This window comes from Micromys minutus (genome assembly GCF_963924665.1).
Source record: "Micromys minutus genome assembly, chromosome: 1".
In the NCBI taxonomy this organism is placed as follows: Eukaryota; Metazoa; Chordata; class Mammalia; order Rodentia; family Muridae; genus Micromys; species Micromys minutus.
Window position 1 is genome coordinate 245,711,268 of NC_137969.1, and position 13,433 is coordinate 245,724,700.

Sequence of the window (13,433 nt, forward strand, 5' to 3'; positions counted from 1 at the left end):
TTAGCACTGGCTACCATGCAATGTATGAACTTTGTTGGCTTTATTTAAATCTATCCATTTTGGTCTCTAAGACGTCTCAAGAGTTTAGCTTTGAGTTATAGGTGGGTTTATAAATGTCGGCCACTTTCCTCCTTCACATCAGTGGAGACAGCTGAAGACGGAAGAGTTTGAGAACCAGGCACGTTACCTGTGCATTCAGCTAAACTATAGGCAAATTATTCTTGAACTCAAGCACAGAATGGGTTTTGGAAAGACTAGAGATTTTAATGGACAGAAAGGGTAACCTGATTGTCGACTGATTTAAAACAGCTAAACATCCCGACACTTGTGAGCGTGTGAACGTCTGTCTCTCAGCTCCAGCTCCAGCAATACTCTGCAATAAGTAGAAAGCATGGGGGGTAGACAACCTGCTGGCTGGGGTGGGGAGAAAAGCAACCTGGAACCCTGACTGCTTGAGTCTGGGCTAAGCTTTCGGGAGTGAGGAAAGGCGCCCGTCCTTCCCTGCTAGATTTCAAGTGACAGCCTCCACTGCCAACGTTTTGATGTCAGTTAATGATTTTGAAATCCTAACACTGAAGTTTCCTTTTCTTAAAGAGAGAGTGCTCAGTTTAACACCCCTGCTTCTAAGCTGCCTGGTAACCTGGCTCTTTCAGCCTTGTGGCAGGAGGGAGGATTTCTTGACAGTGTTTGTTACTTGAATTGCAAATTGCAAATAGAGGAACCCTGACAGCCAGTGTGGGCTCCTGGGCAGAGCAGATGGTTTACACAGGCGTGGGTTTTTCTAAACAGTTTATTCTACCTTGCTTCTGTTGTTGACCTCTGTGTCTCAGGCTGCGGATGTGGTCAGCAGGAGAGGTGACCCTGTCTTGTCCTTTGTTGCAGATGTGTATAGACCCGTCCTTGTCAGTAGCTCTGGGTGATAAGCCACCTCCCCTGTATCTCTGTGAAGAATGCAGCGAGAGGATTTCAGGGTAGGTATGAGTCTGCAGCCGTCTGCACACGGGTTGGTCACTCAAGCTTTTCTGCCCGTCTTTGTGGGGGTTTTCAGGGAGCTGTTATCTGGTTGATTTGATAAGTTGCCGCATCTGTCTCAGAGGACACAAGAGAGCAAGTCCATGCAGCAGCTCAGCTCTGATTTTGAAGTAGCCCCAGTCAGAAGGCTGCAGAGAAAGTTTGCCACTGTAGGAAACTGTAGTTTCCAAACACCCGAGTGTCATCACTCCGGCGGGCCCTTTGTCCGTGTTAGTTCTGGGATCTCACTTGCTTTGTTTATATTGACCTGAGTTTTTGGTTGGTATAAGTAACGTCTGAAAGCATCCTCTAAATACAACAGAATGTGAGGAAAGGCCTGTAATTTATAAATTGTTTGGGACTGTTTGGGACGCATCGGATGCCTTAAAAGTTTATGGCTGCGCTCTTAATTACGCCACCTATGGGAAGCGTTGATCAGGAGCGTATAACTCACAGGCGTGTGTGCGCAAGGGGAACATTCCAGCGAAACTCAGAAACCAATTTCGTTTTCTCTTCCTAGGGACCACAGCGAGTGGTTGATTGATGTTCTCCTGCCACAAGGTAAGGTTTTCTCCGGAAAGGATGGAAAATGAGTAATCGTGACTAATGACAGGGTTGATTTATCTCCTTTTGTACTGTTTTATGAAGACAGCAACCAAGCCTCAGGTTTTAGAAATAGTCACTGACCTGAGGCTTTCCATCAATGTCTTGTTTATAATATGCCTAAACACTTAATGATGAGGGAAGGAGCTTTTACTCCACTAAAAATTAAGGTTAGATACCACAATTAGGATTATGTGTGACCACGGTCCTGCTGAAGTTGTTGTGGCAAGTCGGAAAGGGAACAATGATCCTTTTCCCTGCTATTATTGTTGCTGGCTCTGTATTTTGGGGTGAGGGGACCTCCTTTAATTGCTCCGAGACCCTGACTCCCAGTCAGTAAGATGGGGAAAGAGCATTTATTGTCTTTTAATGAAAAGATTAGATTTGTGCGCCCTCCCCCCCCCCACCGAAGCCTCTTAGCGTCTGGAAGCTGTGTGTTAGAAGTTGCTAGGCTACACACCGAGAAGAGGGTATTGCAGCCAGCCTATCAGGGCTTCACGTAAAAGCAAAGGAGCTCAGGAAAGCTGGGGACACAGCAAGGACTGTGACTACAGACACAGGTAGTAAGGGACTATCAGGAGAGGCCGCATGCAAACAAGAGCCCTGAGCTCTCCTTCTAACTTACATTATATACTTCTTTGAAATCCTCCCTCTTAACATTAGGTAATCTCAGCTTTAAGAGAGAAACCAGTGTGATGAGCACATCCCTAACACGGAGCGATGCTGTCGGCCCCCTACTTTAGACGTAGGAAGATCTGGGCTTGTATGGACAGAGGCACATTTCTACACTTTAAACCAGGTCCCTCTTCTAGGGATCCTCTGCTGCTCTGACGTTGGACCGTCACATTCAGAAATACCTGCTTATTTTTGTTCTTTTGGGTTTTTCTGGGGTTTTGTTGTTGTTGTTTGCTTTTGTTTTGGGTTTTTTTTGTGTGTGTTTTGGTTGTTTTTTGTTTTTGTTGTTTTTTGTTTGTTTTTGTTTTGTTTTTGAGGTGCTGAAGCCTGGGTCTTACTATCTCTTCCTCCTGAGCACTGAACACAGGCATGCCCACCCTGCCCAGCTTTTTTTCCCCCTTATTTTAATTAGTTTGTTTTCTTAACAGTCAGGATCTTGCTATATCGCCCAGATAGGACTTAACCTCCCAGTTTGAGCAGCCTCTTGTCTCCTGAGTATCTGGTTCTACAGGAGCACAAATCAAAGCTCAGTTCTGCAGATACGCGTACTTGTGAAATATTAGACATGTTTCTGAATTCTGGCCACCATTTTAGTTCAACTGCGGAAGAGCTGATATCAGCTTTTGGTTTTTTACTTGGAGGTGTGACATTAACATAGATCATTTAATGCGTACAGTATGTAATCAAAGGATTATAGAAAGTGAGTTTTACACACCGACTTATACATTTTACTGACTTTGGTATCCATTCCAAATGTACAGGCAGGGCCTGGAAAACACCTTCCTCTAATCTTTTGAGTTAGTGTAACATGGACTAATCTATAAATAAAGTGTCAGTCTATTTGAGGGGGGACTTCCTATTTTAAGGCAAAATGGTGATAGATTCTTGGAAAAAATTATTTTCTACTACTCTCTCAGTCTCCATAGAAACAGAAAATGCAAACTGGGGAGAATTCTTATGGATTCATTAAGGTCAATCTCATTAGTAGGCAGCAGTTTGGCTGCCTTGCTCCAACGGACCTACTCGTGTCTGACAAGACATTTTTCATAAGTGACCACAGGCTGCTTTACACTAGTTAAGACGGATAGCTCAAGTCAGAGTAGACTAAGATAAGTGTCTCCTCTAGTCTTGACATTTCAGACCATCTCACGCAGGTCCACATCACTGTCTCGGGAAGGACAGTAAACAGGAACCCAGAGTCCTTAGCTGCTCTGGAGGCTTCTTTGCCAACCGCTTCTCTGATCCCGAGTAAGCCTTCTGAGTGTTACTGTCCACCGAACAAAGAGATTAAATGAGATGCTTTAACCTGATCGTCTTCCTTAAGGTATTTGAGGTTCGATTAGATGAGAGAGTATGAGACATAGTTACAGCACACAGTAAAACCTTAAAAGAATTAGCACATCGAGAAAGAGATGTTTTATGCACTTGAGGGGGAAATAGAGGCCAGTAAATGTAGATGGTAATTACAAGGCAAATCCAAAGCTTTTTGATGAAGTCCGTTGGTTTACATTACTAAGACCGTGTATATATTTTTTTTATTACCCTTCATGGTTGCCCTTATTTAGAAAGGGCTCTCTTGCTTTGTTGATATTTTGTGTACCTTCCCCTTACAGCTGAAATATCTGCTATATGTCAGAAAAAGGTAAGTGCAAACCATCTGTGTGACGGGCATGATCTTCCTGTGTTTGTGTGTAAGCTCATCCGCCGACATCTGCCTCATTTCTGCACCATGGTTTCCCACTGTGCACACATCGGTGTATTTGTGAAGGACGCAAGGGAGTGCCGCACGCATGTGAGATTGTGACATCTACATGGTCTGCCAGTCCATGGCTGCTTTTGTTCACTGTCATATGCTCAGTGTCTTTCTTTGCTCAGTACTCTGAAATAGAAGCATGTTTGTAGTTCTGGGGAAGAGGCTATGATCAGGGGCAAACGACAATGTACTCTATGCGATTTAATTTTAGGAAACGATGTTTCCGATGTACTAAAAGTCTTTAATGCATATAGCTTCATATATGTCAAAAACATATGTAGAAAACATTCATTCAGTAGAATGATATGCGTTTAACTAAAACTGCCTTTTGCCATTTTACACGGTTCCTTTGGGCCGTTCCCTTCTATGTCCCCCACCCCCTCTAATTTAGTAGTTGAAAAATTAAGGTTAAAAAGTATGGTCTTATGATAATTGCCCTGTTGGTTGAGGACCCTGGATTCTGGTCCACTCTATTCTCCCTGCTTATTTGCACCTTGTGCAATTCATTCAGACTTTTTTGTGAGGTTGACTGTGAATCTAAACCTCTGAAGGCTGTCTTGGTTATTTATTGTCATATAACAAAGCACCCTGAAATGTACTGGTTACCAGCAACAATGATCTGATTGCAACTTTGTGGACTGGCAACTTGGCTAATGAACTCCTCTAGGCTTCTCTAAGCTCATGGGTTGTTGTTGGTGTGTGGTAGGGGAGTAACTGGTGTAGACAGGAGAGGCCTGGCTGCTCGCAGATTTTCTGACCATCACGTATCATACATGGGACCTTAGCTGGCTTGGGTGAATGGTTGGGATGACAGAGGTGTCTGAGCTTCTGTCTTCCCATGAGAAGTCTCGCCCTCTAGGAGGCTAGGCTGGGCTTGTACACGGACAGTAGTGTTCTGAAAGAACCAGAAAGAGAGTTGCAAGGCCTCTTGTAACAGAAGCTCAGAAATCACAAAACATCACTTCTGCATGCCACTGGGTAAAGCCACTGGAAGGTCAGCGCAGCATGTGGGAATCTGTGTAACAGATCAAGGCAGTGAATAGTTAGGGCACCATGATCAAAATCAAGTTTGGGAGAAAAGGTCTTGTTTGGCTCGAATTTCATCGTTGAATGTATCCATGTCAGGAACTCAAACAGGGCAGGAGCTGATGCATAAACCTTGAAACGGTGCTTCATACTGGCTTGGTCCTCATGGTTCACACAATCTGGTTTCTTTAAAGAGCCCAGGACCACCATCCCAGGGATGACACCACCCACATTAATTACTACAACCTGAACTTAGGGAGGTATTTTCTCAATTGAGGTCCCTTCCTTTCAAATGACTCTAGGTGTGTCAAGCTGACATAAATTAGCCAGAAAAATAGCCTTGTCAACTTCAGACACAAACATTATCATTATTAAGCTGTAACCTTTCCTTTCCTGTTTATCCCCAAGACCACAAATTAACATCAACATCATAGATCGAAGCAATGTCCAGTGTCTGGGATCTACTCACAATTGTATGGACTCTTTCAAAGGGCTTCTCCAGCTTTGCCTTCTGTAGCACACAGCTAATCTTCTAGGCTCTGGCCAGCTTCACTCCAGGGCTACTGCTATTTTTGGTGGTCATTCCATGGTTCTGGAATCTCCAAAACGCTGGGGTCTTTTGTTGCAACTGGGATGCACTTTCATCAACAGCCTCTCCTAGGTTGTCTTCTTGGTGTCAAACCTCAACTTCTTTGCATGACCCCTTCAGCCCTGAGCCTTCAGCTGCCACCGATGCTGCGCCTTCACCAATGGCCTCTCTTGGCTTCTCACAATACTAAGCCTCAGCTGTTCTCCATGGCCCCTTCATGCCTGGGTGACTATTACACTACCAAGTTTGGCTACCAGATGAGGTACAACTTTGGCCACCTAAGGAACACAATTTCTGTGTGCTGACACTCAGGAAACACTTCCCAGAAGATTTCACCTCATCAACGCTGGATTTCTTAATTATCACTAGTTTCTCAGCTCCAGCTGACCAGTGTCAAGTGTCCCAGTAAAGCAAAGGTTTCACTTTAGTAGTTCTGATATCTTGTTAATCACAGCTGATTCTTCAGCTCCAGCTAAGCAAAACCTCATACCCTTAATTCTGAGATAAGTAGTGGTTCTGATAGTCTTTAATCTTCCCTCTGAAACTTCACAAGCTAGGGCTCCATCTTCTGCATTGCCTTCAACATTTTAAGTACCTACAGAATAGCTCTGAACACTGAACACTCAATGGCTGTTCTTCCACAAACCTTCCAAAGTCCTTCTACAAACCTTCCTAAAACAGCATGGTCAGGTCTGTCATAAAAATACTCCACAGTCCTAGTACCAACTTCTGTTAGTTAAGGTTACTGTTGCTGGGATGAAACATCATGACCAACAGCAAGTTGCAGAAGGGAGAGTTAATTTACCCATCTACATCACTGAAGGAAGCCAGAATAGAAACTCAAACAGGGCAGGAACCTGGAGGTAGAGCAGAAGCCATGGAGAACCGCTGCTTACTGGCTTGTTCCTTGTGGCTTGCTCAGCCTGCTTTCTTATAGAACCCAGGACCACCAGCCCACAATGGGTTGGGCCTCCCCCACTGATCACTAATTAACAAAATGCTCTAAAGCCAGTTCTTATGGAGGCAGTTTTCTCAACTGTGGCACCCTTCTTTCATAAGACTCTAGTTGACATTAGCCAGGACAAGAAGATTTAGCAGCTTACTCTTTGCTCTCAGAATCACCCAAGCCTGAAAGCATCTTCATCTTAGGCCTCTGTTCACCCTGACAGAATCCATGGGAAACACTGGCTTTTAAGTGCCCCTCAAAAAGCTCTTTCATTAAACTCAAGTTAGATGTACATATATGTCTCTGTGATATGTCCTGCTGCATCTTCAACTCTCCCTGAAGCTTCTGGGACTAATGCCTTATAGTCTTAGCTCTTTATTATTTAGTAGTAAGGGTAGTGATGTTGCCCCTTAAAACCTGCAGGTCTTTGCCTAAGAGTCTATGACGTAACACATTCATTCCAAGTCTTAATAAATGGCTTTGTATCTAACCCCATCATCATTTTTTTCCCCGAGATCACATTTTCCCAGTGGGTCCCTGGATTTAGTGTTTACCCAGGAACTTTTTCTTGCCTTGAGAATTTTAAATCACGGACTAGGAAGAGCCTCCTGGGTTCAATATTTTCTCTTTAAACTCTAGTTGTAAGTAGGATAGCTCATTCACTTTTTCTCTCACAGTTACGCTTTGTGAGTGGGATGTGTGTGTGTGTGTGTGTGTGTGTGTGTGTGTGTGTGCATGTGTACACAACTGTGTTTACTTGCATGTATGCATGTGGAGACCAAAGACAACCGTGAGGTGTCTTCCTCCATTGCTCTCCTGTTTATGTTTTGAGACAGATTCACAGAGAATCTGGAGTCTATGGTTTCAGCTACACTTGCTGGCCAACGACTCTGATGTTCACTTGTTTCCCCAACACCCCCAAATCTGGTTCCTATAAATATATAGCATTGCATGGGGCTTTTATATAGCTCCTGGGCTTCAGAATCTTGAATAGCAAGCCCTTGACCCATTGAGTTATCTCCCTACTGCTTCTCTCAATAAGAATACTCAGGTGGTATCTCTAACCCCACATAAAAATCCTTCAGTAGACCCGAGTTCCTCATGCTACCTTTCCTTGTAGCCAAATGTTTTACTGATGTGTCCCTTTTTCTTGACCTCAGAAAACTTTATTTCCTCTAAGCCCTCCATGAGGTCTATCTGACTCCTGTGAACCTTGTCTTCCAGACTTTATAGCTTTGCAGATCCTATAGCAAACCACTCAGTGTAGACAGTCTACCACAACCAGCCACTCAGTGTAGAAGTTCTATCACAGTGGCCACTCAGCGTGGACAGTCTCTCATGGTACACTCAGTGTGTACTATCTTTCCTAGCAACCACTAGGCGTAGATCACAATAACCACTTGGTGTGGTCTGTCTACCATGGTAGCCCCACACTGCCAAGCACACAATTATTTTCCAAACTCATAGCAACTCCACATCTGTGGGCAGGAGGGGCACTTGTGATAGACCTGGATATTCTGGATGAATAAGAGGACTGAAATAGTCTGAGAGAGATGACCTGTGACGTCTAGGACAATGATCACAGTGAGACTTTGGGGTGTTCCTTGGATGGGAAGTACAGTTCATGCAAGAAGAAACAGGAACACTTTGGTCAGAAGGACATTCTTTGGTTGTCCCCAAAGTGAGAAGTGGAGGCTGTGTTTCTTTCCCCGGGTTGGGAATGTGTGAGTCTTTTTTAGGTCAGAACTGAGTCTGTGTGACTTAGGCCAGGTCATCAAAGGTCACATTACCCCTGGTACTATTGAGCACCTGGTGTCCCTCCAGAATCTTCCCGTGTGCTATGAGAGCGTGGTTTGAGTGTAGTTTGTACTCCAAGGCTCATGTGTTTGAAGTTTGGTCCCAAAGGTGACAATGTTAAGAGATGGAACATAGTGGATATCACTAAGGACAGAGTTCATAGTTCTTCACAGAACCCTAGTGAGTCACACAGAATGGGCTGTACAGAAGACCAAGTTTGACACCTCTTGGCCTCTGGCTTGTCATGTGGCCTCCCCATGCCCCAAGCACTTCTTCCATTTGGAGACTCATCTATCAGGAGGTCCTCACCAGAGCCCAGCTATACCCTCTGCCATGCCTTTGAGCATCCTTTATATGGACCTTAAAAAGTAAACTATTTTCTTTATATCTGGGGCCATGTATATTTTGTTGTAGCAGCATAAGGTGAATGAACACGCCCAAGCATATGGAGCGAGCAGGCACAGAGGCTGTAGAGAGGGGGCACAGTGGGGCCGATCTTTCAGTTTCTGAGCCATGGGTAAAGAAGACTCCTGGCTTCAGAGCTTCTGGTGCTAAGCAGTTCGAGTCCTTTGCACTTTAGCTCCAGAGTGTCACAGAGCAGAGCAGAGCAAACTTGCTTCTGTCACACGAGAATCTTCAGTTTGGAGAATCCAGGCACATAAGCACGTGGCTGAGGTCCTGATTGACTTGTCAAGCAGCATGAAGAACTGGAGTCCGTTCTGTGATTGTTTTAAAGTTTTCTAAGGAGCAATTATTATGGTCATCTGCCCCTTTCCCCTTGCTCTCAATGTATGAATTCCTCTGGGACCTTCTTTCCAAATGACTCAGTCTCCATTAGGTGACTCCTGCTCTTCATAACCTGCAGTTAACACAGGCTATCCAGCCCCTTCACTGTTCGGTCACATCTGCACAAGCATTGGGTGCCCTGTATTTTATCTTACTGCAGACAGCAGTTATCCTGGGTGTTTCGTTACTACAAAATAAAAGTCCCTCCCCTTCTATCCTCCCTGTCTTTCCTGCCTTCCCCTTTCCTTTCCCTCCCTCCTTGCTTCTTTGTCCCCTCTCTTTGCCATGCCAGGGACAGAGCTCATGCCCATGCTAACACTCTGTCGTGAAGAACACATCTGGTTTACCTCTTCTCTAGCTTTCAAAGACTGTTTGCCCATCACCTTTTCCACTTCCTCCAGTATGCAGCATTGAGCTCTTGGCTCCCTTTCTAGCTCCCACCTCCCGCCCAGCACCAGCAGCAGTGGCGCTCCTCTCAGTGTGTGCTCTGCCTGCATCGTACTTCTGGAGTTCATTCCCAACTTGGCCAAGGCCCAGCCAAACATAAGAGCTTTGTAGGATGACGACCTACTTGTTTGCAATAAACAGTAGATTGATAATTTGGCCTCGGGTTGACTGGGCAATCCTTCTGGTTTTGCGTATTCTCATTCATGGAGGCACAGTTAGTTGAAAGGTAGCTGGGGGTTGGCTGCTCCCTACTTCCCATATTGTCCTCTCTGTGACATGCTGGGTTAACTGGAATGGCCCAGATACTAGGTGTCTGAACACCCTTCTGAATGTTGTATACTGAGGTTCCCGAGGTAACAGTGTTTCCTCAGACTCCGATGGGCAAAGCCTCTTGAGGAGAAACTCAGGAGTCACACAGAAGCATTACATTTGAAAGCAAGCCCACTGCACCCATCTCAGACTTAAGAGGCTGGGAGAAAGACTCCACTTGTTAAGAGATTAAGATAGAAGGCCGCTAGAGAGCAGCGTCTGGTCTCAGGCATGGCCTAAGTGTCACTCTGTCTGGGTCTGCTATGGGGGAGAAGTGGGGAAAAGAAGGTAGCAGCCAGTTTGAAACAATAGCCCATACAGCTAAGGACTTAGCCGAGGACTTAGTGCTACACCAGGTGTTTAGTGGATGTTTACAAATCCTATTGTTGCGTTCACAAGACGGTTCCATGCCTCCTGATTCTGCTCGATGTAACTGCTGCCTGTGCTGTTTTGTGCAGCTGAATGTTTGAAGAGATATAGAAAACTCCCACATTGAGTATAGATAATCATGGTAAATGAAGTCTTTCTTGCACATAGTAGCACAGCAAACAAGTAAAAAAAAAAAAAAAAGGAAAGAAAAAATTAAAAAAATGATGCTAGGATTTGGGGAGCACGGGGCAGTTGACGGGAGGGGGGGTAGTTAATAGCTGACCGTAAGCTCTAGGACTGTATTGTGAATGATGGAATCACACCCACTGCCTCTGATTTATGTAATAATGGGCCAAAGGAGCATAAAGCTAATTATAATTGTCTTAGTCCATTTGGGCTGCTACAAAATGTCATAGATTGGGTCCTTGCGAACAACTCACGTTTATTGGGAAGTCCAAGATCAAGGCACTGGTAAAGTTGATGTGGGAGGGCCTGCTCATCAAACATGGCATCTCCTTGTGGCATAGCCAGCTTTTCATAGCCAGCTTTCTCTAGGTCCCTTTGGTAGGGGCACCAAATCCTCTTTTCAGGGCTGTCACCATGAATTGCTTAACTCCCATAGGCTCTGCCTCCTAATATTACCATGTGGGGGTTAAGATTTCAACATGGGGGTTTAGGGGTAGGGTTTGGAATAAGTGTTCAGGCCACTAAGCATACCTGCTGAGCAATACTGCCCCGGTAGAACCATGTTGATTGGAGGGCGAGCAGGAGGAGCGCTATACTAATAAGAATACACAGATGTCTCCTCTCCCCAGAGTGGGCACCCACAACAGACCAAAGTATGATTCCCTCAAAATCCAAAGCCTTGCGTGTAGAGGTGAGTGAGGGGTCATGTGAAGGAGCTTGGGTGGCTGCAAAGCAGCTGTGCCACTAGAAAGTCTAACCCCGGCATGAGTGACAACTTCTCTATAGATGGAGTCCCCTCTTCAGTTAATGCTCTCTAGTCTAATTTTCTGAGACCATAAAGCTATGTTGCAACTAGGGTGGAACTGCCTAGAACTGGCTCAAAGTGCAGGAGGAAGTGGCTAGAGGCTTCGGTAAAGGTCTAGTGGCCCTCCATATCCCTCCTTCTGTGAGGTCATGCCAACGTCAACGGGCCTGGTCTCGAGGGTCTCATTCAGAGGTCACAGCTGTTCTGCAGACAGCGAGGGCGGTTACGTACTGTGCACAGCATATGATGGAATCCATAAACAAGGGGAAATCAGTGCCGACTCAGTTGCCAAAACAGGAAAACCGTAAGGACGCATAGTGGAAGAATCACAAGACGTCTCAACAGCTTATTTAAAAGATTAGAAAGAACATAACCACGTTTTAAACGCTATGACCATAAACACACAGCTGCAGTCTGTTGGGAAAGCCGTGGCTGTGGAAAGTATAGAGACTTAAGTATTCCCATCTTGCTCTGATGGTTTGTTGCCCTGAAGTCGTGTTAAAAAAAAAAAAAAAGAGGGATGTTTTTCTAACCCCAGCATCCAAAGTCAGTAGCCTCGTATCTGAAGAAGCGAATCGGTAGTTCCCACTGACAGCTCGTCGCATTGTTGACACGTTGATGGACGGGTTTGTGTTTGCAGCCTCCCTCCTGATTCCCCTGGGGTTCCTGTCAGGAGGGTTCCCCACTCTGTTACGAACTCTGAGTTGATAAAAGCCCGGGGTATTATTTGTCCTTAAGTTGATCGCATCTATCAGGTTCTCCAGCTTTGTCTGGTGATATCAGGGTGCTCCCTGCGCCCTCCAAGCTCCTTAGATCACTTGCCACAGAGGCCACCTCCCTTCCCTGCCTCTTGTCAGGGCAGCGATGACAACATCTCCTCCCCTGAGATGAAAAGGCATCTTTTTCTGCTGCACAACTTTTCTCCTTGTCATGACTCTGTCTGTTGAACGCCCTGCTGTGGTTGGTGCTGTGGCCAAGTCTGTGTCTAGGTCTAGTAATGCTTCGGTGTGTCCTTGTGCTGATTCATCCACTTGTTAAGCTTTTGGAGGGGTGGAAGAGGAGAAGGCCCTGTTACAAAGCTCTCAGCCCAGAGTAGCATACCCTCTCCTGCCCTCCTTGAATGCCAAGGATGGGTGAACTGCAGGGGAGATCTTACGCTGTGAGTGGCAGATAAACTAATTCTTAAAAGGCTTATGTGCTAGAAGTTGAAATATTTCCTTCCCGACTCTGGGGTGCTGTGGTGTGCTTTCTCTGAACCACAGTTCTACGTTTTTATTCTTAATTTCTGTTGAGAAAATCTTAAGCATTAAATTCAACCAACAGAATCAAGCTTCCTAATACAGTTCCATTGCATTCTAGATCATATCTACCCTTTCCACTAGAGTAAAACACCTCTGAGCGAATAGACGATACCTGTGCCCCGCCCCCCAGGTTCTATTTGCTCCAGGTTTTTATCCAACCGTGTCTCAGGAGTCAGCTTTAATTGGCTTTGCTTTTTCTGCTTCCAGAACTGCAGCTCCCATGTCAGAAGGGCAGTGGTCACCTGCTTTTCCGCAGGGTGCTGCGGTCGCCACGGAAACAGGCCTGTTCGGTACTGCAAAAGGTGCCACTCGAACCACCATAGTAATGAGGTGGGGGCCACCGCAGAGACTCACCTCTACCAGACCTCTCCGCCCCCCATCAACACCCGGGAGTGTGGGGCGGAGGAGCTGGTGTGCGCTGTGGAGGCAGTGATCAGGTAACCATGGCTCCGCCCCCGCCCCGCCCCCTGACCCCCCAACCTGGGTGGCTTTAAATTCCCACGCACACTGAGTAGAGCAGATCCACTTGTTCCTCATGCTCTCTAGTCCAGACATGGACGATGTTTTAATAAAATGTATGGATTTGATAAATACTTTGATTGGATGACAGTCTCGTGCAAGGCCTAAGCGCCTTTCAGTTACCTAAGCAGGTACTAAAGAAAGGAAATGTGTAACTGCGGTAGGCTCTGGTGAGCGTGCATGGTCAGAGCGGGCAGAGGAAGCCGGTGCTAGGGTGGTGGGGTGTTAGAGTGGTGAAGTGGAGGCTGGGGCATGGCAGTGTTAGCCAGGAGGAGGGCTGCAGAGAGCAAACTTCAAAGAGGAGGGACTGA

At 45.8% G+C, this 13,433-nt stretch overlaps 1 protein-coding gene across 4 annotated transcripts in view; it reads left to right on the top strand.

Moving 5' to 3' along the window:
* The window catches only part of UNC79 (unc-79 homolog, NALCN channel complex subunit), a gene marked incomplete at its 5' end in the record, with an annotated part of 173,122 nt that overhangs the window by 41,821 nt on the left and 117,868 nt on the right, over positions 1 to 13,433 (top strand). For all 4 annotated transcript variants that reach the window (XM_080922443.1, XM_080922444.1, XM_080922446.1 and 1 more), the window contains 4 exons: positions 883 to 971; positions 1,532 to 1,572; positions 3,903 to 3,931; positions 12,811 to 13,040. In XM_080922443.1, the coding sequence (XP_080778569.1) occupies positions 883 to 971; positions 1,532 to 1,572; positions 3,903 to 3,931; positions 12,811 to 13,040 (389 nt within the window). The remainder of the gene's footprint in view (positions 1 to 882; positions 972 to 1,531; positions 1,573 to 3,902; positions 3,932 to 12,810; positions 13,041 to 13,433) is intronic.